Source organism: Tinamus guttatus, unplaced genomic scaffold (genome assembly GCF_059628265.1).
Source record: "Tinamus guttatus ecotype Peru unplaced genomic scaffold, ASM5962826v1 Tinamus_guttatus_pri_ptg000710l, whole genome shotgun sequence".
NCBI lineage: Eukaryota > Metazoa > Chordata > Aves > Tinamiformes > Tinamidae > Tinamus > Tinamus guttatus.
The window spans coordinates 5,337,465-5,364,630 of NW_028289244.1; the positions used below are offsets into that span (position 1 = coordinate 5,337,465).

Sequence of the window (27,166 nt, forward strand, 5' to 3'; positions counted from 1 at the left end):
GGAGGCTGCAGAGCCTCACGTCTCCTTCCCATGCACGGCCTGGCCTGCACTGTGGACCAGCTCCTGGCACGTGCCAGGCACAGGAGGACCCTGCAGCACCCAGGAGTTGGGTGCCCACATGCCCCCCCTGCATTGAGCCACCTCCATCATGCTGGGGAGCAAAATGCCACCCTGAGGAGGCTGCAACCCTCCTCAAGAGCTGCTGTCCTGCCACATCATACCCTCCCCTCCGCACATGAGGGGGGGCAGCGCAAGGACAGGGGCATGGGGAGGTCTAGGCAGCTGCAGAGGGCACAGCTGCCCATGGCCAGCAGCTGCCGGGCCTCTACATACCACATACCGTGTCCAGCCCATTGAGAGGCCCTGCAGGCTGCTGCAGTCCAGAAACTCATGCCCTCCAGCAAATGCAGAAAGCTGCATCCAGCACAGCCTCCTGCCTCCTTCCCCGCCATCCCACACGCAGCAACTGGGCCGAGACCACACAACTCATCTTAGCAGTGGCTGAGAAGCCCCTGCAAAACTGGATCCACACCCCATCCCTCCGTTCCCTGCCTCCACATGAGGCTGCTTTTGAGGTCAGCTGTATAGGTGACCATTCCTGGCTGCAGGAGACCTCCGCAGAGGCCCCGCTCTGCCCTTGACAGTGGGTGAACCCACAGCCAGCTGGGCAGGATGCCCCAAAGCTGCCTGGGCTCTGGGGGACAAACACAGGCAGGTGATAACGCCCAGAGGCAGCCCAGCTCCACACACCTCCTCATCTAGGGGGTACAGAAAGGTAACGGGGCGGGGGGGAGGTGGTCCTGGAAAGCAAGACAAAAATCCCTGGCATCGGTCCCCAACTCCCTCTGCCCTTTGCAGAATGAGTAAGCTTTACTAGAACGAACCTTTCCAAAAAGCACCTTTCCTGCCCTCAGCTGCGTCCGTCCGAGCCCCTCCAGAGCCCTGCACCCCGTCGCTGACCGAGCGCGGACACCGCCCCGGGCCGCCGGCCCCGCCGGGCGCAGAGCAGCGGCGGTGCCCGCCGCATCCCGCAGCGGGGCCGGGGCTGCCCGGCCGGGCCGAGGGCGCCTCCGCGACCCCTTCCCCAGCAGCAAGAACCGCCCGGCCCTTCCGACGCACCGCGGCGGCGGCGGGACCCTCCCCGCGGGCAGCGCGGCCCGGAGCGGGTCCCCCCGTCGGGACGCACCGAGCGGCCGCCCGGGCCAGGGGGCCCCGCGGCGCTTCCCCCCCGGCTCCCCCGCTCACTCACTCGCTCGCTCGTTCGTCCGGGGCCGGCGGCCGCTCCCCGCCCGTCCCCGCGGCTCTGCGCGCCCGGCGCCGCCGCTGCCCCCCGCCCCGCCGCGCGTCACGGCCCCGGCACCGCCCCGGGGCTGCGGAACCGCCCGCTGCGGACACCGGGGGGGCCCCGGGGACGCGCACGGGGACCGCAGCTCGGGGCACCCCCAGCCCTTCCCGGGATCTCGCAGCAAAGCCCGGGCTCGGCTTCGGTCTCCCCCGGATAACGGTTTGTGGGCACGGTAGAGCCCCCGTGCTGCTCTCCCTGCAGCCCCAGCTGTGGCCTGTTTGCGTCTCATCCAGGTCAATCCTGTGCTCTTTCCCACGTGTGTTTTCCACAGTTAATATAAAAGCTGCATGGGGCTAGAGGACCTGGCAGGCTCCCTGCAGGAGGGGACACAGCGGTGGCCATGGTCTCATTTACACAGGCAGGAGCAGATAAACACAAGTCCCCTCCCCAGGACAGTGTGGGAAGGAGCAGATACTGAAACAAAACCCTCCAGCTCCCCAAGCCCAGGTAGCAGCCCCTGTTTGGAGCATCTCCACAAGGCTGTGGCACAGCCAGTAGGAAGGAGACTGGCAGTCAGGATATCTCCAACCATTACAGGTTTACAGCAACTGCCCCAGCCCAGCTCTTCCCCCACCACCCTGGCCACCAGCACAGACTGGTTCTTTCTGTCACTGCTGTTCCTCAAGGCAGCAGGAGGATGTTCCCACCAGCTGGTAGCAGCAGGGGCACCCAGAGGCCTCGCTCATGTGAGCCAGCGTGGGTGACAATTGCAGCTTTGTTTGTCCTATGCTGCAGGACAGGACAACAGCCCCACTCTCCTCCTGGCTGCTGCAGGGTACAGAGCCCCAGGGTGGGATGTGCTGGCCAGGGGGATGCATGGGGACAGGGCGAGCACAGAACTGCTCCAGCAGTGCCCTGGGGAGCTGCTACTCCTTGTAGCCAGGGCAGTGCAGCATTAGAACAAACACCCATAGCCCAAGGATACCAAGTTCTTCCTCACCTGCATCCTGCTGTCTTCCTATAGCTGGTATCTTCTTTCTCCTTATAAAACATCATAGTACCTAAGCACTTAAAAGTACTAGGTCTTGTGCTGTGCACCTCACTGCAGCCCAAGGGATTTCTAGAACCCCTAGCAACATAACATGGATAACCTAATCAGTGCCTGGAGCAGTGCAGGACTTATGAAGCCTTCATCGCCCTAAACTGCCTCACCTGGGACCCTCAGGTGCTCCTTGTCTGTGGACTAGGGCTCCATTTAAGTTCAGCTGGGAGCCTTAGCCCCTTCTTGAGCACTCTTGAGGTTCCTGATGCAAGGGGTAGTGCAGGCAATGAGGAAGAACAGAAAAAGGAAGTTAATTGAAAAGAAGTGAGAGCTTGTATTATTTTACTAGTATGGGTAATTTTAAAAGGTTGATTCTCTGTAATTTTTTTGTGCATGTTAGCATTATGGGTGCATGCATATGTTTTGGAAGCTTTTGTGTGAAACATTTTTTTTGTGTGTGTGGTTTTCTTATTGTGTAGTCTAGAAGGGTAGTCAGCAGAGCATAGAGAAGAGTAAGCTAGGGACAGGAGCAAGCACTAGGATATTCTCAAAAAGGAGTTAAGCCTGAGGGGAGAAATTAAAACACTGCTCATGTGGCTGTGCAGGGCTTGCTTTCACCTTGCCTTCATTTTTAAGCCTCTGCCTCCACACACACCCAAAGGACTGGTCAAGTAAGTAGTTTATTTTGCTAGAAGAAGGAAAACTGCCTGAACAAATGCTCTGAGAGGGGATTTGCACAGTGGGATATGAATGGTGGATGCATATGTGTATGGAGGGTACAGCTAGGAGAGGAGGGTCTTAGGGTGCTTTCTCAGGGTATGTAGAGGAGTGGGGAGGGAGAGCAGGGTGACCTGAGCTGTTATGGCCCCATGTGGCAGCTCTCCAGCACCCAAAGCACCATGGCTGTTGTTCCTAGGGGAACCAGCTCTGCTGTATGCCCAGCCCTGCTGCCACTTCCTTATCCATCTGTCTCTTGAGACTGACATCCCTGTCCACATTCCCCATAGGGTGGTCTGGCTTTAGGTACTGCCAGGTCACTTCACCTTTGGGCTTCAGCGTGGTGGGGTGAACACACACATGCTTTTTTATTTTCTTACAGATGCTGGTCAGAGCTTCCCTGTTCTCTTTGCAAGGTGTTTTTTTCTGCAAAATGCAGGTGCCAACCAGCTGGGAGAGCTCCAGCCTTTGATGCTGCCTCCCCACTGCAGCCCTGGCCTTGGGCACGGGCAGTGCACCACGGGCCAGCATGTGTTTCTTGGCAGAGGAAGTAGCCAAGATCAGCTTTGGCCCATATATCACTGTTTCTCCCCTGACTGCAGCCGTGGTGCCTGTTCCGTGCTGTGCTAAGCCAAATTCATGGTGTGTGAGCCCAGCACCAGATCAGCCCCATGGCACTTGGTGAGCTGTGGGCATTTGTTGCCAGGTGGAACCTGTTCCTATTCTATGTCATCAATATAAAGTCCCATCCCAAAGCTTTTTTTGCACTGATGCCCCCCTTCCCCTTCTGTACTGACCAATATCTTCCTTTCAGAAACCAGTCTGACTGTCAATGGAACCAGGGGCTTTGTGATGGGAGGCCTCATGCCCCAGCGTTTCTGTGGGACCTTGGCTGGAGCCTCTACATGTTTCTGAGTTTTTGCTGGATTTGACTATACTGCTGCCCTGGGTAAGTGAGGCAGGGCGAGATGCCGGTGTGCTGCCTCCTCTGCAGGCTGGAAAACTGCAGCACTGATTCTCCACGTGGCCACAGCAGCTGAGCTGAGTGAAGCCACCCTGGGAATGTGTATGCTGCTGGCTGTGTCACCATTGCTGTCTTCCAGATACAGAAAGGGCTGATTCTGTCTACAGCTACCCTGACCCTCCTTTTCGGCTGGAAAGCTCTGGCCAACATGATATCCATCCCTGGCCTACTTGCTGCTGAAAGGGCAGGCTCTGCCCAGCTCCCTCCTGTCCTCTCCTGATGGCCACGCGGCTGGTTGTGCTGGCACGGGACTTTGCACCTCTCACCCAGTGCCTAACACGGGCTAGAAAAGAGTTAACTTCCCTGTGACAAACAACTTGGCTCCAGTCTTGTCCCTGCTTGTCCTGCTGTCGCTCCCATGTGCAGCAGTGGCCTTGACTCCGCTGAGGAGTGGAGGAGGCTCATGCCAGGAATGGCTGGTCCCCTAACTTGCCTGTGGTCTGTCCCCATATGTGCTGTTCTGCTAGGGCTGCTGGGGTGTCACTGCCCTGGGGATCCTGGGGACCCCCCTGCTCATCCAGAGGTGGCTGCAGAGCCAGGAGAAGGCATCCTTCACGCTGAGCAAGAAGCCTGGTGTCCAGGGGGCTTCCCAAAGGAGAGTGATGTGGGGGACAAACAAGTGCCATATCCCTCTGGGAAAAGGGTTGTACTGCATGGCATCGGGGGGCTGCTCTCTTCCAGGATCAAGCACTTCAAGAAGCCCAGCCAGCTGTGGGTGCCAAGTGCCATGGCTGTGGGCCCTGGCTGGTACAGCTGCTGGTCCTTCCAGCGCCCATAGAGAAGACACGATGGCAAAACCTCCATCTTCTGAGGTCAGACACCTGCCTTGGCTCCTCCATGCAGGGCAGACTTGGGGCCACGTCACCCAAGACACTTGGCCCCGTGTGCAGGAGATGCTCTGCCCTCTCATTAGGGTGCTGAGGTGCAGAGCCCCTGGTCCTGGGCAGCACGGGAGCAGCAGGAGCACAGGCAGCCTGGCTGGAAAGCCCTTGCTGAGCAAGGGGCCTGTTTACCAAGGGGTGCTCGCATCCCTGAGGACGGCTCCTAGTCTCACTGACCCTCAGGAGCCCTCTGTCCCCACAGAGGGTTACTACGAGGTGCCCCAGCTGCATGTGGCCACCCCACACTGCTGCTGTGCCAAGTGCCTGCCCTGCTGGCCTGGGTGACCCTGCACTGTGAGCTCCCTCCTGAGGAGGTACCCGTGGATGGTATTGATGTCCAGAGCAGCCTTGCAACCCCCCGTTCCTGATCCTTGTATGTGGGCTTGTTCTTCTGCATAGGCAGCCTGGATGGAGCATGGCAGATCCCCACCACGTACGTGCTCATCTGTGTTAACTGTGAGTAGCCCTGGCTTAACAGGAGGTGGTTGCTCGGTGTGTCCTGCTCCTGGCCCTGGGTGCCAGCCCTACCACAGGGCCTTGGGAGAAGAGCAGGTCCTGTGCTCGCCTACCAGGCTGCCTGCTGCAGCTGAGGGAGCTGCTCCGTGATAAGGATCTGCACAAAGGACGGAAACGGCAGCGGTGTCGGCCCACGAGCGCAGCAGGGCTGCTGGTGCTGGGGCCTGCCCTGCATGGGCAGAGGGGAGCCCCTGGAAACACAGGTGCAAAAAGGAAATGGGAAGGGAAAAAAACAGGAAGCAGCCTGGGCTCCTACAGATGCACCAGGGAGGCCCTTCCCTGGGGTGCCCATGGCTGCATGTGCCCCCAACCCTGCTCTTGTGCCCACAGCTGTGGTGCCTGCCCTGTGTGTGGGCATCTGCTGGCACCCACATCCGTGTGCTCCCCCCTTAGCCTGCAGCACAGCCTCCCTGCTGTCCTGTTCCCTCTGACTGCAAGGAAAGGCCAGGATGCACCAGCCAGGCTGGCATGGAGCAAACCTGCTCCTTTGCTGCTGCTCACATTCCCGATGCTGTTTGTTTCCATGCAGTAAAATGAGTGGTTTATTCAGCGACTCCCTCACTGCTTGCCCAGAGCAGCTGCCTCCAGGCATCGGTTCCCCCCCAGAAACGCTGATGCTGCATTCTTTAGGCTGCTGCTTTTGGAGTTGTTATTGGTGCCGATTCCAGTGCATGGGCTGGGTATGCACACATGCCCCTCCAACCCCAGCTAAACGTGCCTGGGCCAGGGCAGCTGCTGTCCCACCACACTCCTGTGCCCAGTGGAAAGTGCTCCTGTGCATCCATCCGTCTCTGTGTCTCCATGCCTGTTCCAGCAGCGTCTCCCTGGGATGGGGACGTGGGACAGGAGGGCAGGAGCTGCTGGTGGTTGCTCCCCTGCAGAAGGGTGCTCTGTGGCTGAACGTGCAGCCTGGTGCTGGGGGGCAGCGCGAGGCAGGAGGGTTTGGCCTCTGCGTGTTGCTGAGCGGGTGCATCCAGGCCCTGAGCGGGATTCCTGGGAGCAGCTTGCAGGAGGAGGGTGGCATGGAGAGGCATGAGCTTTGCCGGCTCCCCCTCATCTCCAAGGAGCAGGGCAGGCCCCGGGCAGGAAAACGCTTGCTTTCAGTGTGAAAAGGCAGTGGTGACACTTCCCTGAGCAATGACCGGAGCCAACCTGGGTGCTGGCAGCTCGGGGCAGCCAGAGCAGAGAGCTGGGACACCTCTCTCATTGCCTCCCATCTCCAGCAGAGCCTTCCCCATGAGGAATGGCACAGCCGCCGCTGTCTGCCACTCAACAGCGGTGCCCTTGGTCAGCGCATGCTCCTGCGTGGCTGCTTCCCAGGTAGGGCCAAGCGCTGGTCCGGATCCACTCCCTGAGCGGGCCCAGCTGGCCGGTCTCTAGCGCGTGTCCTTGGTGCTGGATGCAGGGATGTCCAGGGCAGCCCCGTGGCAGCGGGAGGATGGATGTGTCCCACAAAACGTGTCCCAGCGGCTCCGGGGCCGCGTGCCCGCGGGAAGGCCCAGCGCCGCGGGGCGCTACGTGGTGGCCACGAGGGGCACGTCGGGAGCGAGGGCGAAGGGGGCCGCGTCCTCCCCGCGCAGCACGCGGTACAGCAGCTCCTCCTTCTCGCGGCGCGCCTGCTCCCGCAGCTGAGACTCCTTCTCCAGGGCCCCCCGTGCGGCCACCAGCTCCTCGGACAGCTGCCTGCAGGCAAAGGGACGTGCTGCCACCCCGGAGGTGCCACCCGCACGCATGCACCGAGGCCCGGCCGGGGCTGGGCAGGTACCTGCTCATGATCAAGTGGTTCTGCGTGCGAGCGTGCAGGTCCTCGTTCTCCTGCTGCAGCGTTTTCACCTTCTCCTCCAGCCGCAGGTTCTGCTCTACCTGGTGGGGCCGGGAGAGCGGGAGGGTTTTGGGGAGCCGTGGGCCTGGCACCCTGCAGGGATGCACCCCAGTCCCTGCAGCACCGGGGCCTTGCACTGAGCCCACGGCCCCGCTGCGCCTGGGGTCCAAGGGGCTGGTGGCCAGAGGGAGGAACCAGCTCCCATCTCTGTGCCGGCTGCAGCCTCTTCAGAGGATTTGAGGGGGAATAAGATTGGAAAGAGAGCAAAGCCCCTGCCCGACCCCACCTGGCACGCACCACAGACTCCAGGTTCAGCAGCTTCTTGTCCAGGCCGTGGATGTGCTCGTTTTTCATCTCGATGACGAAGTGCAGGCTCTCCAGCTCCTGCTCCCAGAAGGGGCTGGGGCTCCCGTGCTCCTGGGGGCAGAGGAGAGATGCGGCAGCCGCACGGGGCCGGGCTGCTTGGCCTCCCTGCGCATGGCAGCCGGTGACTGCAGCCAGCGTCAGGCTCCTCCTGGCACCGTTTGGTACCTGCAACCTACTGCGTTTCGCTGCTACTCATAAGCAGTGGGCCCAAACAGCCCCCAGACACGGGGGTTTAGTCCCCTGGCCCCAGCCCCTCCACCCTGGCACTGGGATCTCTTGGAGCAGCACCTCTCACTTCAGCCCAAACCACCAAGGACAAGAGACGTCACTGACACCAAACCCAGAGAGATGCCTGTTCCCGCGTTTCCCTGCACCTCGATGTGTTTCTTGTAGTCCCTGCTCAAGAGTGATTCCTCCACCCGCTTCATCTTCTCCTGGAAGGACTTCAGCTGGGAATTCAAGGCGTCTATTGTTTCCTAGGACAGCCAAAGCAGGGGAAAAAAGCAGGAAAGGAAGTGTTTGAGCTTGGAATTTCCTCTCAAGCAAGTCCCTGTTTGACTACAGACACACAGTGCCCCAATAACCCCCAGAGCAGCTTGGAGTCAGGTCCCTGTGTCACCCTGGGGACCGAAGCAGCCACACAGGACTATGGGCACCGCGGTGGAGCCAGGACACAGCCGCTCAAGCCCTCCAGCAGCATCGCCCCGGGGGCCTCCCTGCTGGTACCTGCAGGGCCTCCTGGGACCTTTGGTGGGACTCTGCCAGCAGCAGCTTCTCCTGGTCGTGCGCTCGCCGGAGCTCTGCAGGGACACGCGACCCGAGCGTCACCGGTGCAAAGACACCAAGGAGCCGGCCTGGCCAGCGCCGCAGGACACAACAGAGCAACACAGGGTGCTGCATCCCGCAGCGCTCACGGAACGATGGGCACCAAGCCCCAGCCCCGTGGGGGCACCCGCGGGGTGCCCGGGGCTGAGGAGGAGCAGAGGCACCGACACCGGGGCTGGGGAGACGGAGCGGCCTCCTGAAGGGACCGCGCGCACCTTGCAGGGTCCCTTCGTGCGTCCTCTTCAGCGCCCTGAACAGCTCCGAGAGTTGCTCCTTCAGCTCCGCGTCTTTCCCCTTTTCCACCTGGAAACCAGGGACAGCACAAACCCTAAGCAGCTGATCCGGTGGGAGGGCTGCTCGATGGGATGCCAGGGCTGGATAAGCAGCGAGCGGAGCCGGCACGGTCCGTGGCAGCGCATCCCACGGCAGCGCATCCCACGGCACCCGCCGCAGCACCAGGCAGGACCTCCTGGCCGCGACCCGGCTCCGCGCGGCCGCCGAGCTGCCCAGCTGAGCAGCACGAGGCAGGATGCCTTCTGTGCCAGGTTTGGAGGATGCCAGCTCCCTGAGAGCCGCCCGGAAAGTCCCGAGCAGATGGATGACGTGCTGCTTGTGTGCTGTTCCCGAGAGCCCCGGCCCTGCTGGTTTGTCCTACCTGGATTTTAATGTCTTGGGCAAGTCTCTGGGTCTCTGCCTGGAGGACCTGCCTCAGCTTCTCCTTTTCCTCCTCGTGTCCTTGAAGGATTTCTAGGATTTCTCTTCTCTGCTCTTCTAGCAGCGTGGCTTTCTCCTTCCCCTCTTCAGGCAACGGGGTGGCGTTGGCTGCAACGCAAACGCTGCTGAAACACGGCCGGCCTCTCCAAACCTGGCGACGTCGCCTTCCTTGTCATCCAACCTGCCAGCAGCTTCCAGCCCTGTCTGTCCTGTCCCCCCTGGGCAAACACCACCCTCTCCTTGCCCAGTGCAGGTGCATAGAGCGCTAATGGGAGGTTCTGGGAGGCTCAAAGAGGTCACAGCCCAGCACCGTGCCAGGCCTGCTGCCTTGGGGACGGCCTGGGATGACAGGATGTCACCATCTGCCTCCCCTTGCCACAGCCAGGTCCAAGTCACACTCATCATCCCAGCGTCCTCTGGCTACTGGTACTAGCTGCTATCTTACGGGGTTGATTTTAATGCTTTTAAAAGATACAGCAGTGCCAAGAAAGCGCGGGGGGAAAGCCACAAGCGTTCTCCTCACCATTCTCTGCCTTCAAGTCCGTCAGCTCTCGGGAAGCTGTTCCCTTTTCCTGCTGGTGTTTCGACTGTTTCTGGAAGAGAGGGAGGAGGATGGGAGAATTGGACGTGTGCCGGGATGAGATGGAAAAACAACTGCTGATAGTTGCGGCCAGGGGGACACACGGGTGGATGCCCGCAGCTCGCAGGCAAGTTCGGAGCTTGTTCGGGATGCTCTGCGCGCACAGCAGCACCAGCTGCCTCTCCTGGCTTCTTGGAGGGCTGCAAAATACAGAGGCTGTTTGCAAACCCCTCCAGCAAGGTGCTGGCACCCGGTGGGCTCAGGCAATGGAACTGCTGGGGGTGCAGAGCAGGGAGCAGGCCCGGGGCTCCGGCGCATCCTTTCCGCTCTGCTCCCGCTATCCCGGACGCTCGGGGCTGGACGGCTCCCGGGCGCTTTGCAGCAGCCCCGAGCGCACCAAAACGCGGGTGCTTTACCCGGCCTGGCCGTGCAGCAACCTGTGCCGAAGCAAGGGAGGGAAAACCGCAATAAATGAGCGGCGAGTGCGACCCGAGCGCAGCCCCCGAGCTGGGACGCGGTGACGTGAGGAGCGCAGGAATGCGGCGCGGGAGCCCCGCCGCCCGCTCACACTTTCCATGTGCGGGGCCGGGGGGGACAGAGCCCAGGGCTGCCTCGAGCAGCGCGGCCCGCGGGCCTCCTGCCAGCCCCTGCACGGGATTATTTTAGTTACGGCGGCGGGAGGAGGGGAAAAAATGGAGAGACAGATGCATTTTTATCTGTGGCGGAGGGTAAAAGCGAAGCTCGCTTGTAGCTCTGTCTCCCCGGCGTGGGGGCAAATCCTGCGCGCGGGGCACCGGGATGCAGAGCACCGCGCTCCGTCCCTCGTGAACCACCCCGAGACACGGGCTGCTCCCTGGGCCTCGCGATGCCGACGGGATTAGGGAGCCCGTCCGGGGGGAAGGAGCCGCGGAGCAACCGGCGCCGCCTCCGCCGGCACGCGGCCCCCCCGCCAGCTGCACGGAGCTGCCAGGGAGAGCAGGAAAACTCTGCGCCTCCGGGAAAGCACCGCGGCATCTTCCCTTCTATGGATCTGGAGGACTCGGCGCGGCGCTCGGCCCCGGGACCGCTCTGCCCTGCGAAACCCGGCACGTCCCGGCGTCGTGAGCGGCCCAGGGAGGGCTCCCGGTGTCTGCAGCTCATCTGGACCTCAAAACCTCAGGGTCTTCTCAGGCATTATTAAAAGGAAATGGGAATTCGATACCTGCATCCCTCCCTGTTCAACTCGCCCCGCGCAGGGAGCAGGTTTGCCCATCGCTCCAGCTCCTTCCACCACCCCAGGAAGCAAAGGGACGGCGCCGAGCCCGGCACAAAAGGCCTCCTCAGCCTCCTCCGCCAGTGCAGGGGTCCCTGGAGGCCTCGAGGCCAAAGCCCGAGGTGTCAGAGGACGGCGTAAGCAGCAGAGTCCAAAGCAACGGGCAGCCTGGGGCTCACGTGCGGGCACAGAGCCAGCCAGTCCCCAACACAGGATTAGGAGGATGGGGCAGGACGGGGCACATCTCACCCCGCTCGCTCCCGCAGCCTTTGCCTGTGCCCAGGAGCGCCTCCATCTCCGCTCCCACCGGGACCAGGCGCGCTCCGCACTACGGGGCTTGCTGGGAGCGGGAAGGGGCCAAGGAAGATTATCCCAGATAACGGGATCCAACTCAAACGTGACTACAGGGATGCAGAAGCGTAGGCACAAGCAAACACACCCAAATGCCTTCCCTAAGGCTGAAAGTGACTGTGCCCTTCCTACCTCTGGGAGCAATTAAAAGGGTGTTGGAATGAATCTGATGCCCAAGGGCTCTTGTCCTCTTGGACGAGCTTCATCACCAAGCAGGAGGCAACAGCCAGAATGGGGATAAAAATAACTGAACTATGAAGGTGCCCCAAGCTGGTGCTTCCAGGGTGCCTTTGGGAAGAACCAGCTGGTCCAAACCAGAACACCCAGCAGGCGCAGAGCACTCGCTGCAGGGTTTTGTGTTGCTTTAATGTTTCAGCATGAAAACTTCTGGATTCACGTTTGAAGAGCCTCCTCATAGCAGAAGTTATCTCCTGATTTTAAAAGTTGCTTTGACTGTACCCAAATTCTTAGAATGAAGTATTTTAAAGGCCTGGAGCAAAGCTATCCGTGTCCAAGTAACCAGGATTTCCATGAGAGCCACCTCGAAGCCGGCGCGGGGCCGGGAGAGCTCGTGCACGCGCCGAGCCCGCAGGCAGGCGCAGGGGCTCATGCAGCCGGGGCTCTAGTGTTTTGCATGAGGTTGTTTTTACCGTATTTTTCTTCCTCCTTTCCTGTTTAACAACCACATTGGGCAACTGAACTATGCGACATTATCATCAGAGAACGAAATCACAAAGAGACGGGAAATGAGCAATTAAATCCCGGCTCTGCTCCTAGGTAAGGAGTTTTGCTTTGTGAGAAGTTGAGGATTTGGCCACTAACGCCGCTCTCGACGTGGAACATGGCCTGGCTCTGCTGGGTCTAGCTCCTGGCGCCTGCTCCTGCTTTTTTTCCCACAACAGTTGTGATACAAAATGAGCATCGCCTCCCGTGCAGTTAAATCTGTACCACGGCTTGCAAGCTGCTAACGCCGCCGAGAAGTCTTGAGTTTTGCATTCCGACCTTTCCCTTGCTCCTGATGCTACATATAGTTCCTATATCTTCAGAATATATTTATCCCAGTGCTGGAAGCTTTCCAAGCCCTGATCCCCCAGGAAGGCATCTTGGCATCTCTCGGGATGGGAATGCGGATTGAAGGGCAGTCCCACAAGAGTGGGCAGGGCGCAGATGGGGGGACGGGATGGGGGTACTGGGGCCCCGGCGCACGGCACCTGCCCCAGCACATCCCCACGTTCCGGCTCCATGCGGAGCGAGGCCGGCGGGCGCGCGAGGAGCGCCTGGAATGCTGCCCGCCCCCGGCCCCATCGCGCTGCCCAAGGCCACCTCCAGCATGGGGTGGCCACGGCACCCGGGTGGCCGCAGTGCCCCTGCTCTCCCCTTGGGTATTGGGGTGCCAAAGGGACCGGCGCCCCAGGTCAGCACGGCCACCGGGACACGGGAGGTGACTGCGCTCGCCCTGCGCTTTTGGGATCCGGATGGACCAGCCCGAACGTGAGCATGTGGATGGCCACGGATTGACGCTCTTCTGCACCATTTATGGCAAAAATGGGACTTTCGGAGGTGCTTTCAGGATTAGCTGGCGCTGTCGTCAGCGCAGCGAGGCAGGTTTCGGGGCGCAGCGCGGGAAGGGAAGCGGCCCCGGGGCGCTGCCTCGGTTTCCTCCGTGCAGCCAGGGCGCCGCTCGCAGCACCGGGGGCTGCCCCAGCCCGCGCCCCTTCTCGCGAGCTCCCCGAGTCACGCGCTGCCGCAGCAGCGCCTGATCCGATGCCACAAGGAGCACTGTATATTTTCCATGACACAGAGAAGCGGCCAAGCTCGCCAGTGCTGTAAATAAAGCCGAGCTGCTGCCCCCGCAGCCCTGTGCGGGGCCGAGCTCTCAGGCCCTCCTCATGCAAGGGCCGTGCTCACTCCTCTGGCCCTTTTCAACTCTCCTCCTGCCCCTGCCACCCTCCAGAGAGCGGTCACAGCCCACCGACACCAAGCCACAAGCAGGCGCAGCACATCCGACCTCGCAAACAGCTCCGCGGCCGGGCTCCGGCAGCGTCGAGTCACGAGCACCTCAACAATAATCATCATCACCAGCAGCGGGGCATTTCTGGAGCTGAAAGAAGGGCTTAACTCATGGAAGGCTGTGTTGGTGCGGAGAACACACCGACACCGGCGGGGGTCTGGTCTTCCCTCATCTAAGTGTCACCTACAGCACTAGGGGAGCACAGCATGGCGGGAGCCGAGGGGACAGCACAGGTCTTGCCTTGGGGACCCCCTCCTGCTCCTAAGCATCCCGGCTTTTCAGGCATGAAAACATTCATTTTCAGGCATGAATTATCACCCGCGAGGTCTGCACCGTTCCCACATGTGGGGCTGCCCCTTTGCACAGAGGTGCGGGCAGCTGCTGGGCCCCGGTGCCACCCGCCTGCACCGCGGTGCCCACGCGGCCCCTCACGTCTGGGACAGCCCCAACATCCAGCCCGGCGCTGTGCGGGGCAGGGTCCCCCCGTGGGGCACCCCCAGCCCAAGGCCGGGGTCGGCCCCGCAGCGGTGCGAGCTCCACGCACACCCCAGCCCCAACAAACCCCCATCCTGCCCAACGTCACCCGCAGAAACTCTCCGTGCAAACCCCAACCCCGCGCAAACCTGACCCCGGGCAGTCCCCACCTCCACGCGAACCCTGACCCCACACAAACCCCAAGCCCAGCCAAACCCGGCCCCAGGCAGACCCCAACTCCGTGCAAACTCCAACCCCAAGCAAACTTGACCCCAGGCAGACCCAGACCCCGCACAACAGACCCGACCCCAGGCAGACCCAGACCCCGCACAGACCCCGACCCCAGGCAGCCCCTACCCGGGCGGCGGCGGCGCGGGGGCGGCAGCAGCGCAGGGAGCTGCCCCGGCAGCCCATGGCTCAGCGGCGGGGCGCGGGGCGCCGCATCCCCCCGGCGCCGCTTCCGCTGCGCGGCCGGGGCTGCCGGCGAGAGGCGGAAAATAAATAAAAAAATGAAAGTCCCCGGGCCTCCGAGGCTGCTGGCGGGCGGCGCCGGGAGAGGGTGCTCTGCACCCCCGGCCGCGGCCCGCCCGCCCCCGCGGGGCCGGCCCGGGACTCCTGCACCGGCTGCGGGAGCGCGCTCGGCACCGGAGCGCGGCGACCCGCTGCGCTGGGCTGCGGCGACCCGGGGCTCCCGGCATCGGCGTGCACCGGCCCGGGACTCCCCGGAACTCTCTGCACCTGCTGTGAGTGCCCCTCAGCGAGCTGCACTAGCTCGGGACTCCCTGCGCTCGGATAGAGCGTCTGTGAGTGCTCTGCACCGAGCTGCACCGACCCGGGACTCCCTGCACCCGGATACACCGGCTGTGAGTGCTCTGCACCGAGCTGCACCGACCCGGGACTCTCTGCACTTCGACGCACCGGCTGTGAGTGCTCTGCACCGAGCTGCACCGACCCGGGACTCCCTGCACTTCGATGCACCGGCTGTGAATACTCTGCACCGAGCTGCACCGACCCGGGACTCCCTGCACTCGGATACACCGGCTGTGAGTGCTCTGCACCGAGCTGCACCGACCCGGGACTCCCTGCACTTCGATGCACCGGCTGTGAATACTCTGCACCGAGCTGCACCGACCCGGGACTCCCTGCACTCGGATACACCGACTGTGAGTGCTCTGCACCGAGCTGCACCGACCCGGGACTCTCTGCACCCGGATACACCGACTGTGAGTGCTCTGCACCGAACTGCACCGACCCGGGACTCCCTGCACTCGGATACACCGACTGTGAGTGCTCTGCACCGAGCTGCACCGACCCGGGACTCTCTGCACCCGGATACACCGGCTGTGAGTGCTCTGCACCGAGCTGCACCGACCCGGGACTCCCTGCACCCGGATACACCGGCTGTGAGTGCTCTGCACCGAGCTGCACCGACCCGGGACTCTGCACCAGCTGTGAGTGGGTGCTGTGCACCAGGCTGCACTGCTGCAGCTCTCCCTGCACTGGCTGCATGGGCTGTGAGCGGGTGCTGGGCACCAGTATGCACCCCCTGCACTGGGATGTGCTGACCCACGGCTCCCTGCACTGGGGTCCGTGGCTGCCCCAGGGTGCATCAACCCCGTCCTGCAGAGACCCGGGGCTCCCTGTACAAGGTGCCCCATCCTGGGCAGGAGGAGCGGGACCCTCCACCCTGGGGATGCTCCTTCTCAGGCTCCTGTCCCCCTGCCATGGGGACACTCTGGCTGGGGAACCCCAGCCTGGGCCAGGGGAGCAGGGCCCCCGCATTAGGGCTGGGGTCCAGCAGGGTCAGGGCTGCCCCAGTGAGCCCCCCCCTCAGCTCCACACCCCAAATGTTGGGACAGTCGGACTCGATGATCTTGATGGTCTTTTCCAACCATTATGATTCCGTGATTCTGTGAATGCTGGATCTGGAGCCAGGGTTCCCATTTCCAGGAGGAAGTCCTGTGCTTTGGAAACAGGTCCTGAAAAGAGAGGGAAAAAGGGAGAGTGCCCTGACTAAAATATAGGAGGTGAGGCAGGTTCCTTTATATTTAAGTTTTGATGATGCCATTTTGACAGTATGAAGTAATTGATGTTTCTAAATGAAAATACATTTCCACATGAAGAATCAAGCTTTCCCATACGGCACCACTGAAGTAAGAGCGTTTCAACCTGGTCACGAGGCTCTGTCCTTGTGGAAACATTGCCAGTTTTTCTCAACAAGTTTCTATCTTGACGTTTTCCCAAATAAGCCCTTGGGAGACAGCCAAGGAGCCTCGGCAGCTGGAGGTGTTTTCCTGGGATGAGGTTGGCTGTGTCTCACCTGCGAAGGGCAGCCCGCCTCCCCGGGCAGTTGTGAAATGCTGCTTGGGCACGAGGGTGGTGGAAGCAGGAGTGGTGCTGGGGCTGTGGGGAGTCTCCCAGGGACTGGTGGGACCAGTCCTCTCGGGTAGGTGCTCTGGGTGAAGTTTTGTGAGTCATATCTGCTTCCCGGCACTCTGTGCTGCTGCTTTAGACACTTATTAAGAGCATCTCAACTCTTATCGCCTTTGATATTGTATTCACAGGCAAGTCTCCTTCCCAGAATGAGAGTACTTATTTGCCAGGCTTGGGAGATCCTCTGATGGATAAAGGCTGGAGAGTGCAAGGAGCTGCTCTCCGCCTCTCCAGGGTTAACTGAAAATCCCGGGGCAGATTTCCAAGGCTCAAGGCCTGTGTGTGCAAGCACAGGAGCGCACGCGTTCCTGGGACGAACGTGCGTGCGCTGGGGCCGCAGCTGTGGACAGAAGCGGGTCTGTGTGTCCAGCTGACGTCATGTCTGGGCATGAGCTGCGCTTGTGAACGCTGGTGCTCGTGATGACTTGTGCCCTTAGCGGGGCCCTGGGCAGCCCGGCAGGAGCCTCCCCTCTCCCGAGTGCTCCTGGGCCCCTCTCGGAGGAAAAAATCCATTTCTAAAAACTCCCAACTTCGCAGAAGAGGCAGCAGCAGATGCGGTTACATCCCTCCTTCAGCCTACGGCTTCATCCGTGCAGCTGCCTGCTGCAGCTGTCGGTCCCTGATGCCCCAAAGGTATCTTAATTTTGCTTTACTTTACCAATCCCTTAATTTCTCAAGTCTTTTTTGTGTGGGCTGCGCAGAGTGTGTCCTTGGTGCGCAGATTTCGCCTATCCACCCTCCTTCCCCCATCAGGAAGAGTTGCTGTGAGAGGCGAGAAGGCCGTGAGCACTGGCCAGAGCAGAGCTGCCCTGGCCCCACAAGCGCCCGCCCCAGCCTTGGGGCCGATAACACGGGCTAGTCAGGGATTTGGGGGCTGGTGAGACGTTTAGCCAGCACGAGAGGTTGTTATCACCACTCCCCTGGGTCCCCAGGGATGTCAGTGGCTGGAGATATCACGAGGGTTTTGCCTGGAAACCTGATCTGGGGCACGGTTATCTCCTTCGTGGCTGAATTGCCGTAAATGGGATAACAGCCGACTTGACGTGGAGTTATTTTGCGGTGGTGTTAATTTAAAGTGTTTGCCAAAGCTCACGGATAAGAGAGGTATTTGCACAAGCTGTTGAAGGGTCTCGGTGCTCTCTGCACTTCTAGCTGGTGAGGGCTGGTCGGGAGGGAGCGGGCAGCAGTGTGAGCCTGCAGGACACAGGTGTCCGTGCGTGGCCGGGCTGCTCGTGCCATGCAAGTCCACGAGGCTCCTGCTCTTGCCACCCGGTCCGTACTAACGGGATGCTCAACCCAAACCCCATGTTACGTTTTGGGTGGGAGACCCAAATTACCGCAATGCCCCTGGGCTCGCTGCCCCTCGGGCTGCTCTAGAGGTGACTGGGGCGCTCGATCCCTGCATGAGAGGTTGAAGTTAGTACCCGAAACCACTCTCAGGACATGAATTTTACTGGATGAAAATATGATTTACTGCAGGAAGCAGATACTTGATGGGGTCAATCTCTCACACACACACACACACACATATATATATATATATATATATATATATATATTTCAAAACCCAGTTTTCAGCCCTTCCAAAAAAAACGCAGGGGGGAGGTAAGATTTTACTGGAAGGTTTTTTTTGGCTAGCCCAACGTGCAGTAATGAAGCCCCTTGGCCAAGGAGGCCTCTGCATGGGGTCAGGCTGGACCCAGGCTAGACTGGCGGCGGGGAGGGTGGTCCGTGGTTGTGCTTTGTGGCCGCATCGTATTGTTGCAGTCATTTGTTTTTGTAAAGAATTTGAAGTGATTAACATTGTTCCTTGATCTTTGCTGGCTCTCTTCAATGCAAATCAAATGCAGGATCTGTGAGGAGGCCCCAGCCTCGTGACTTGGGCTTTGCATGGCGCAAGATAACAAGATGAAACAGAAAATCATTTGCACTGGAGAGGCTCTTGTGTGTGCTGAAGCCAAAGAGGAAAAGCCAATGACTCCTTTGGTTGCAGCCAGGGGAGTCCCCCAGCTCTCAGGAGCGCTGGCTGGAGCTCATACGCGCTCCCACTTTTAGGAGCAGAGATTTCAAATCACTCCTCCTGCCTGGCCTGTGCTTTTTCCAACAAAAAAGATGATGTAGGTTAATTTATCTTAACAGTTCTTCAATCCTTCCTTTATTTTCCAACGGCAAAAGTGGAAGCAGACCCAGTGCTGGGCCGTGACTTGCCCTGCGGCTCCCAGGCGTTGCGCGGCTGTGACCGCCCCAAGGGGCTATTTATTCCTCACCCTTGAGGCCCCGCGGCTGGTGGCGACGCAGTTGTCACTGTGGGGCCAGGGGGCCCCCGACCCGCTCTGATGCTCCTGCTCCTGCCTGGCCCTGCTCCTGAATAAGGATGAGCAGCTAAAAATAGAGCTGAGCTGGGGGTCCGGAGGAGCAAGGGGGCTGCAGCCTGGCGCTGGCTCCAGCATCCTGATGTTACAAGGGGCAGGGACTCTTGCAGCCACCCCACAACACCAAGCGTATCAAAGCCCCTTGGCAGAGCCGAGCCCTGCGTGCCGCTTTGGCTGGCGAGGCCCTGGATCTGCCAGGAGAGCCCTGCTCGGAGGTCTCAGCTGCACGTTGGAGGAGACGGAGTTGACATCTGCTGCGCTCATGTCTGGTGTGGTCGGTCAGCTCAGTCCTTTCCAGCCCACACTGGTTGCTCCCAGTGTCTCTTAGATTGCAGAGGGTCCAGAAAGGGCTGCTGGGCTCATGAGGGTCCTCCTGGCATGGGGACACCCATGGGTCAGGCAGCCTGCTGGGGTGGGAAGTGGGGGATGTTCCCATCCAGCCTCATCACCTCGTGATCTGAGATGATCAATCCTCTCTCCTTGCAGGGGTAGAAACCCCCACCCATTCACCCCAAAAGTGGGGGGAAATGGATATCCGTGAGTCACTCATAATGGAAATCACTTGCCTGGGGGAGCCCTCCTGGAAATCATTCCAGTAGGATGGCAGCTCTGGGAGAGCTCTGAGTGGAAATGGCTGCTGGAAGGGACAAGGATGGAAGAGTTATTAAACTTTAAGTTATTAAATGCCGAAGTGGTGGGTGGCGGTAGTGAGTAGCAGGGTGTCTCTGGTGTCTCTCTATCCTTGCAGCAACCACTGCCCCATGGCTGGAGCCTCCGCACCCCCATGGCGCGGGCAGCATTGCACCCGCTGTCCCAGGCATCTCCCGTTCCTCTCTAGCTGCCACCTGCCCTGTGCCCAAGGGGCTGCGCTGGGGCCATCTGTCACGGGGTCCAAGCCCACATCAGTGCCAGGGAGTATTGGCCACTCAGCTTGGTTTTGTCTCAGTAAACTTGCTGAGGTTTGCGCTCTTCATCCAGGTCACTGGTCAACAAGCTGAGCAAGACTGGGCCAGTATTGACCCTGGGGGCCACCCTGGCCTCCAAAGAGACTTTGTGCTGCTGATCACGACTCTCTGAGCTCCGACACTCAGCCAGTTCTCTGCTCTCCCAAACCTGCTCCCTGATGGTGATAGGGGAGATGGTGTTGAAAGCCTCGCTGAGGTCAAGGTAGACAACATTCCCTGCTCTCCCCTCCTCTACCCCACCAGTCATGCCCTCTTGGAAGGCTATGAGGTTGGTTAAGCGTGATTTCCCCTCGGTGAATCCTACTGAATGCTCCTCTGCCTTCTTGTCCTTCATGTACTTGGAAATAGTCTCCAGGATGAACTTCTCCGTCACTTTTCCAAGGACTGAGGTGAGGCAGACTGGCTTTGAGTTCCCTGGGTCCTCCTGTCCACCCTTTCTGAAGACCCTACGTGTGCCGCAGCCTTGTGCGTGGGACGAGCGTGGTCCGGAGCGGGGACAGGCTGCTGGAGCGGGCGGGAGGGCTGGCGCAGGGCATCCCGCTCCGGCCTCCCTTTCCCAGCAGAGGGCAGGCCCGGGTGTTTGGGAAGACACCGCTTCCCGTCCCGGCTTCCCGGTGACTCCAGTCCTGAGCTTGGAGGAGAGACAGAAAAAAAAAAAAAAAGCGGGGGAAGGGCAAATCTCTGAGCAAATGCGAGTGGAGGGAGGAGAATCGCGAGTGGGCCGGGCGAGGAGCTGGTGGGGTGCATCCCCGCTGCAGCCAGCGTCCCGGGGCTCCGCCGCCGCGCGCGCAGCGAGCCCGGAGCCCGCAGGCCCCGCAGCCGCGCTCGGGAGGCGCAGGCGGCCCCGCGCCCGGCTCCTCCGCGCCCGGCTCCTCCGCGCTCGGGAGGCGCAGGCGGCCCCGCACTCGGCTCCTCCGCGCTCGGCTCCTCCGCGCCGGCTCCTCCGCGCTCCGAGATGCGAGCGGCGCTGCTGGCGCTCTGCGCCCTCCAGCTGTGCCCGGCGGCGCGCGGCGGGCCCGGCCGCCCGCAGCTCGTCGTGGAGCGCAGCGGGCCCAGGAGGCTGAGCACGGTAGGAGGTTTCCCCGGCGGGGACACCGCGAGGGGCTCGGTGGGCACGGGGTAATGGCAGCGTGCGGCTGGCACCGGGGCAGGAGGTGCTGCTGGAGCTGAGTCTTGCTCCAGAATATCCAGAAAGGGATTTCGGGTCGGATGGAGTGTTTTGCACAGGGATGCCCGGGCGGCCTCTTAGAGCTCGGCTGAGCCTCCTGTTCTGCATCTCGGTGGGGCTAATTTTACTCCTGCCCTCGGCGTTTTCCAGCTCAGCAGCTCACACCCCCGCTTTGCTCCCATGTGTACTGTTGGCTCAGGTGAATCCATATGCACCAATTTAGAGATGCACAGAAAACAGTCTGACGGCCTTGAGACCACAGGCTCTCTGCTGGACTTTGGCTAGCCTGGAATGTCCCTTTGCTCCCAGGCGAGCTGGTGTTGCAGGGATGGGATGGCTGCGGGGGCAGGTGGAGGGCAGTACGTGCCCCGGCGCATGTCAGTGCGCGCGGGCACTGGGGTTCCAGCCGGGCTCCCCAGCCCCTTGCGAAATGCGGGGCCTGGGCAAGCCCCTGGGCAGGGCTGGCGAGGAGCTGGCGCCCCGGCACGTCCTCGCCCGCCGGGTTTTGGTGCTGCACTGGGAATACAGCCCCGGCCGGCCCGGCCTGCGTCCCGGGCTGCGGCTCCTGGCCCCGTGCTGAGGTGGGCAGGGAAGGCCCCAGCACGGGGCTCCGGACAGACCTGCTCGGGGTGGGCACCCCCGAGCTGCTTCTTGACTCATCCCGGTTTTCCGCTGGGCAAAAAGCTGCAATTAGGCTGGTGCCTGGCTGGGCAGGTGCGGGAGCTCTCACTGCGAGACGTGCCAACTTGATGTGTGTTTAGGGGCGACCGTCTTGGTGCTCGGCACCGCGTTTCGGTTCTCCTTTAGGTTCTTTAAATATCACTTCTGCTTTAGCTGCTTCCACCTGGCCAGGAGCTTTGCAAAGCAGAGACTCCCCCAGGGCCAGGTGGTTGATACTTGTGGGCCGCGCTACCAGCCCTGGGCTGTTTCCCACCTCTGGAAAAGCTCCCACCGGAGCACCCCAGCTGAGTGGCACCGTGCGGCAGGAAATGAGCAATGCCCCACGTGCGTGTGGGTCTTCACCCTCCCACAGGACAAAGCTGTTTTCCAGGCTCAACCAGACAGTCGTTAGGCTGGTGGAGCCGCAGAGCTCGGCGGTGTCTGGGCAGCGGAGGCACCAGCCGCACGAGTGAGTCAGGCTGGCTCGGCGGGCACCGTGGAAACGCTGAGCACGTTTTGAAGTGCAAAGCACGAGCGCGGCGCCCGCTCCCGCGCAGGGTCACGCGGCAGGAGCCGTCAGACCGCAGCGCCCAGCGAACAGGCCGGGCTGGTTATTGCTGCCCACAGAGAGCTCTTCGCTTTGGGCTGGTTCAGGCTCAATGCAGAGGCTGTGCGAGGGCGGGCGGCCTCTCCAGGGAGCCCCGTGCCTGAAGCCACTGCGGTCCCTGCGCCGTGTCCCCATGCACTTGCACCTCTGGGCAGAGCTCGTGCTTTGTTTAAATTGGCAAGAAAATTCATTTTTACCCCACGTGCATGCAGAGTGTTTTTAAGTATGGCCTAACAGATGGCTTGGAGATTGCAGCCAAGGAACAGAGCAAAAAGGATAAAAAGGAGTTTTATTACAAATGGAGAAAAGTTTCTGAAATGCCTTTGAGCTTGGAGAACTGGGGGTTTATAGGCAGACTTACAGGTAGATGAAGCACCTGCCCTGTTTGCGAGCAGCCCTGCATGGCTAAAGTGGGCTCGGAGTCTCCTGCAGCCTCGAGCACCGTCTGAGGTCCATCCTGGTCACAGCGCCTGGGGACACAGGTCCAGTGTCCCAGGGCCACCTCCCTGAGTCCTGTTCCTCAATGCCACAGGTCGGAGGCTTTTCCTGGGAGAACTGCGGTGATGGGAAGGACCCCGTGGTGCTGCAGAGCCTCTCCGTGGCACCGGACCCCATCACCATCCCGGGGAACCTGCGGATCAGCGCCGCCGTGACCGGCACCAAGGGCCTGACGTCCCCGCTGAAGGTAGGTGCCAGGGACCCGCGGGGACACGGCGCTGCGTGGGGCACGGGAAGGAGCAGCCGGAGGGAAGCGGCTGTGCCGGGCTGGACCGCGGGGGCTCCCAGGGCGCATCCCAGCCCTGCTCCACACGTGCAGCTCGGATGAGACCCAACACGTCCCGAGCTGCGCTCTGCCCCCGCTGCAGCGCGCCGGGGCCCGGGGCCAAGACACATTGAGCAACGCCGCGGTGCCTGTGCGGGGCTGCGGCCGCGGGGAGCGTCCCGGCGGGAACGCGGCCAGGCAGGGAAACGCCGGCACTGGCGGCGGGAAGGGCGACACTGGAGCAGGAACCGCCGATCGGCTGGGTGCCTGGGAAGGGGCCTGCGGGACAGGGAGGAGAGAGCGCACAGAGAGCGCAAAGCCTTGGCCAGTGATCCTGCCAAGGCTGGAAGATGGGAAGAGGAACCTGTGGGAACAGAGGAACCAAGGGAGGGAAGGGGAAGGAGGCAGCCTGTAGGCGGAGGCGCGTGATGGTCCCAGAAATGCTGGGTGGCAGCCGGAGCGCAGCTTCCCCCATCGGATCACAAGGTGAGGGGTTGTGATCCTCCCTGCTCCCGTGCCCGTGCACCGGTGGATGGCATCTCGCTGGGGGTCAGGACAGCACGGGTGGTCGCGGCCAGCGCGTTCAGCTGGGTGCCGTGGTGGGACTGGAGATGGGAGCTGGTGTTCTTGCTCAGCCCTGTGTGGAGCCTGGAGGAACCACATAATTTTTGAGAACAGGGGAGGGGAAGTTTAATGTCCACTGAGCCGTGCAGTCCTTGGAGAGATCTCCCATGGTGGTTCATGCTGCATTTCCTCCTGCTGAGAACCGGCCCGTCACCTTGCAAATGGGCCGCTTCTGAGCTCGGGGTGCTGGTGCCAACCTGCCCTCACCCACGCTCTGCAGCCCCCCCTTCCACAGGCCCCATCGTTTGCAGCCCCAAAATGCAGGGCAGGCGGCTGAGGGGATGGAGAAAGGCCCGGCTGGGATGCGGCAGAGGCACCGTGGGCACCGCTCCCCGAGCCCCTTTCTTGCAGGCGGTTGTGGTGGCGGAGAAGGCGCTGGGCGAGCTCTGGATCCAGCTGCCCTGCATCGACCAGATGGGCAGCTGCACCTACGACGACGTCTGCGCCATGCTGGACGATGCCATCCCCCCGGGGACGCCCTGCCCGGAGCCCCTCCTCACCTACGGCATCCCCTGCCACTGCCCCTTCAAAGCGGTACGTCCTCCACGCGGGCCGGAGCCGCCGTCCCGTCTGCAGCTCTGGGCACCGAAACGCCCTTCGGTGCCGTCGTTTCAGCACGGGGGATGGAGGCGGTATGGGGTGGCAGGGGGTTTTGGCCCAGGCCATCACTGACGCCTTCCCCTGCCCTCCCTCCTCAGGGCTCCTACTCGCTGCCACCCAGTGACTTCCTGCTGCCCGACGTCGAGCTGCCCTCCTGGATGACCAACGGCAACTACCGCGTCCGCGTGGCCGTCAGCACCAAGGGCGAGGAGCTGGCCTGCGTCAAGCTGGCCTTCTCGCTGCAGGCGCCCTGAGGGCCGGGGCTGTCGCTGCCCTGTCCCCCCGGGCCGCGCGTCCCCGTTCCCACTGCCGCCCACCCTTGCTCCGCTCTCCCCACTGCCCTTTCTGCTCGGCCCCCACCTTGGCCCTCCTCTTGCTCCCAAAACGAGGTGCTGATGTCAAGGAGAGAGGAAAGAGGCTTTTGGTGGGCTGTCGAGGTGCCGGTCCTGGGATGTTTCCCTAATTCCTCCTGCTTTAAGTTCCTCCTTGACCTGGTGAATAGAGAACCCCCCTTCCCGCCATCCCACTGTATCCCAAATCCCATCACCAGCAGCCCCTGCCTGGGACAGAGGTACCTTCAAGCACACCCCCAGCCTTTCCCGGGGGCCTGGGCCAGGGGGCAGTTATTTTTTAACAGTTTTCCATTATTCTTTCTTAATCCCATCAGGGGAATTTTAGACAAAAGCATTCCAGGGAAAAGCAATAAGTATTGAAATGAGGAAGGAGGGAGCATTTGAAAAGAGGTCTCATGCGCCAGGTCCCAGGCACAGGATGATCTCCGAGGGTGTCCCATGCTGGCCCCATCTCCGCTGCCGGCGAGGATGCCCCGCTTGGTCCCTCTGCGGAAAGAGCCGCGAGGAAGAAAGAGCCAAACCCACGCGAGCCCCAGGCGGCCGTTCTCGCTCGCAGGGGCCAAATGACTCGCGCTGCTCTCCAAGGGCCTGCGCCAAGGGCTCGGATGTGAGGGGCAGCTGGGACAAGCCTCCCCCAGGACGCTTCCTCCTCATCTCCTTTTCAAACCCTAGCACCAGTAAGGGTGGATGTTTCAACCATGGTCCTTACAGAACTGCTTCTCGAAGGCCCTGGGAAATGGGCTGAAATGAGTGTTTACTGCTGGTGGGCATTGGGGTGCTGCAAAACACAGTTTGAGCTGCCCAGATCTGCCCCGCAGGTGCGAGGGGCTTGTTCTGGGCAGTTTATTTGTTATATCCCTTAACATGGGTGCGTGAAACTCCCCTTTCCCCCAGCTGCTTGGCTGGCAAGGCCACCCCCATCCCTTGTGTGACTGCATGGACGTCCACCATGTGGCCACGCTGCCGGTGTCCTCCATGCACTAGGAGCCTGGGCGATGCTGTAGGTGCTGGATCACCCCATGTTTCCAGCCATCCCTCGCCCAGGCTCCGCAGGGCTCCCTGCACAAGCAGAGACACCGAACAACAGCGGGGTCAGCAGCGACCGCCCCTGGGGAAGACACGGCGATGCAGACAACGACGAGGAAGGGTGATCGGTGCTGGCTGCGCACGGGGCAGCTTTCCCTCCTGGGCCGTTCCCGGTGCTCCGAGGGGTTGGCTGTGAGCGGGGGGCACCTTGGAGAAGAGCAGCCGGCTCCTGCTCCTGCATCCTGCTGCTGAATCCCATCGCATCCCCTCATTTAGCATCATTGCAGGGCCGATGTTCCTCCGAGCACTTTAGATGCCTTCATTGCGGTACGGCTGCCCCGGCGGGGCCGGGCTGCGGGCGCTGCGCGGGGCGGGCTCGCTTCCCGCACCCCCGGTTCGCGGCCGCCGCCTTCGCCTTGGCTTGTGGCGCCTCCTTCCGCGCTGTGACTGCAGGTTCTCAATAAATCTTTTTACCGAAAGCGGGCTCGGTGCTGTTGGCCCTTGCAGTGCCGGGGACGGAGCGGGGGGACCCGCTCGTTTTGCCGGGATGCGGGAGCGCGGCTTGGGCTCCTGGAAACGGGAGCGCCCCGCGCGGCCGCCAGGCGGCGCCGCCGCCCCCGCGGCTTCACGGCGCCGTGTGCGCAGGCGCGGGCGGCCGGCGGCCGGGCAGCGCGGTCAGCTGAGCGCGGTCACGTGACGGCGCGGCCGCGGAGCGGGCCCGGCGGGGCCGAGGTGCGGGCGGCGCCGCGGCGGGGCCGGGGGGGCGGCCCGGGGCTGCGGGGACCGGCGGGGCGCGGGGCTCCATGGAGGGGCTGGCGGGGCGCGGGGCTGCCCTGGGGTGCCCTGGGGTGCCCTGGGGGTGCCCTGGGGGTGCTGCTGCTTCGCATGGGCACCCATGGGTGCTCTCGCTTTGCATGGGCGTCAATGGGTGCCGGCGCTTTGCGTGGGTGCAAGGGGTGCTGGCAGCCCCCGTGGGTGCCGGGAGGCCCTTTGGGGACGGGCAGGGCGGTGCTGGGCGCGCCCACGGGTGCAGGGGGCACTGACAGCCCCCACGGGTGTCCGGGAGCCCCGGGGAGTGCTGGCAGCCCACGCGGGTGCGGGTGATTCCAGCAGCCCCCCTGGGTGCCCGGGGGTGCGGAGGGGTGCCCGGTGCCTGTGTGGGTGCAGCTCGCATGGGTGCTCTGTCGAGAGCGCCATTGCTTTAGTAGCAACGGTGTCAGCACGTGTGTCAGCAAGCGGTGACAACTTTTGTGTGCCATTCCCTTAGCGAGGGCTGTTCCGAGGGCTGTTATCTGCTGTACGCGCGACGCCAGGGCCTGCTCTCCAGGTGCTCGGCGAGTTGCATCATGTTTTTGATTTCTGGGATGGAGGATGACTCTAAAGGACAAGCTGCCGTGTGCAGTTCTGCTTCCCTAGACGCCTCACTTGCCACAGGGAAGTTGCTCGTGTGCATAGGCAAAAGCTGCATGTGAAAGTGACCATAGGGTCACGGCTACAGTGGAAAATGAATGTGGATGTTCCTGTCTTTGCTCCTTGTAAATGAGGAGGAAATTATTTAGTGGGTTTTGCTCTGGTTTGGAATATTTGCTGTATGGAGGGGACGAGTTCTGCAGCTTCTTGTTGATTGCGGGGGAGCGGAGCGCTTGTTCCCTGCTGCTATGCAACCTTTAATCCAGAAACAAAGCAGGCAAGTCACAAGCATCACATTTCCCTGGGTCTTCAAAGCAAAAAGCAG

General features: G+C 61.7%; 2 protein-coding genes across 2 annotated transcripts; one reads left to right on the top strand and one right to left on the bottom strand.

Moving 5' to 3' along the window:
• Nucleotides 1–6,974: 6,974 nt before the first annotated feature.
• On the bottom strand, nucleotides 6,975–14,418 carry CCDC69 (coiled-coil domain containing 69). The gene is made up of 9 exons (XM_088536760.1): nucleotides 14,218–14,418; nucleotides 9,716–9,785; nucleotides 9,134–9,300; nucleotides 8,694–8,781; nucleotides 8,380–8,453; nucleotides 8,028–8,129; nucleotides 7,585–7,704; nucleotides 7,231–7,328; nucleotides 6,975–7,148 (listed from the first exon to the last, which is right to left on the bottom strand). Exons 1-9 carry the CDS (start codon nucleotides 14,272–14,274, stop codon nucleotides 6,980–6,982), a joined length of 945 nt encoding a protein of 314 aa, XP_088392886.1. The 5' UTR covers nucleotides 14,275–14,418; the 3' UTR covers nucleotides 6,975–6,979.
• A 6,167-nt stretch (nucleotides 14,419–20,585) lies between these two features.
• Nucleotides 20,586–24,314, top strand: GM2A (ganglioside GM2 activator). The gene is made up of 4 exons (XM_088536747.1): nucleotides 20,586–20,699; nucleotides 22,598–22,750; nucleotides 23,804–23,986; nucleotides 24,151–24,314. Exons 1-4 carry the CDS (start codon nucleotides 20,586–20,588, stop codon nucleotides 24,304–24,306), a joined length of 606 nt encoding a protein of 201 aa, XP_088392873.1. The 3' UTR covers nucleotides 24,307–24,314.
• Nucleotides 24,315–27,166: the final 2,852 nt, after the last annotated feature.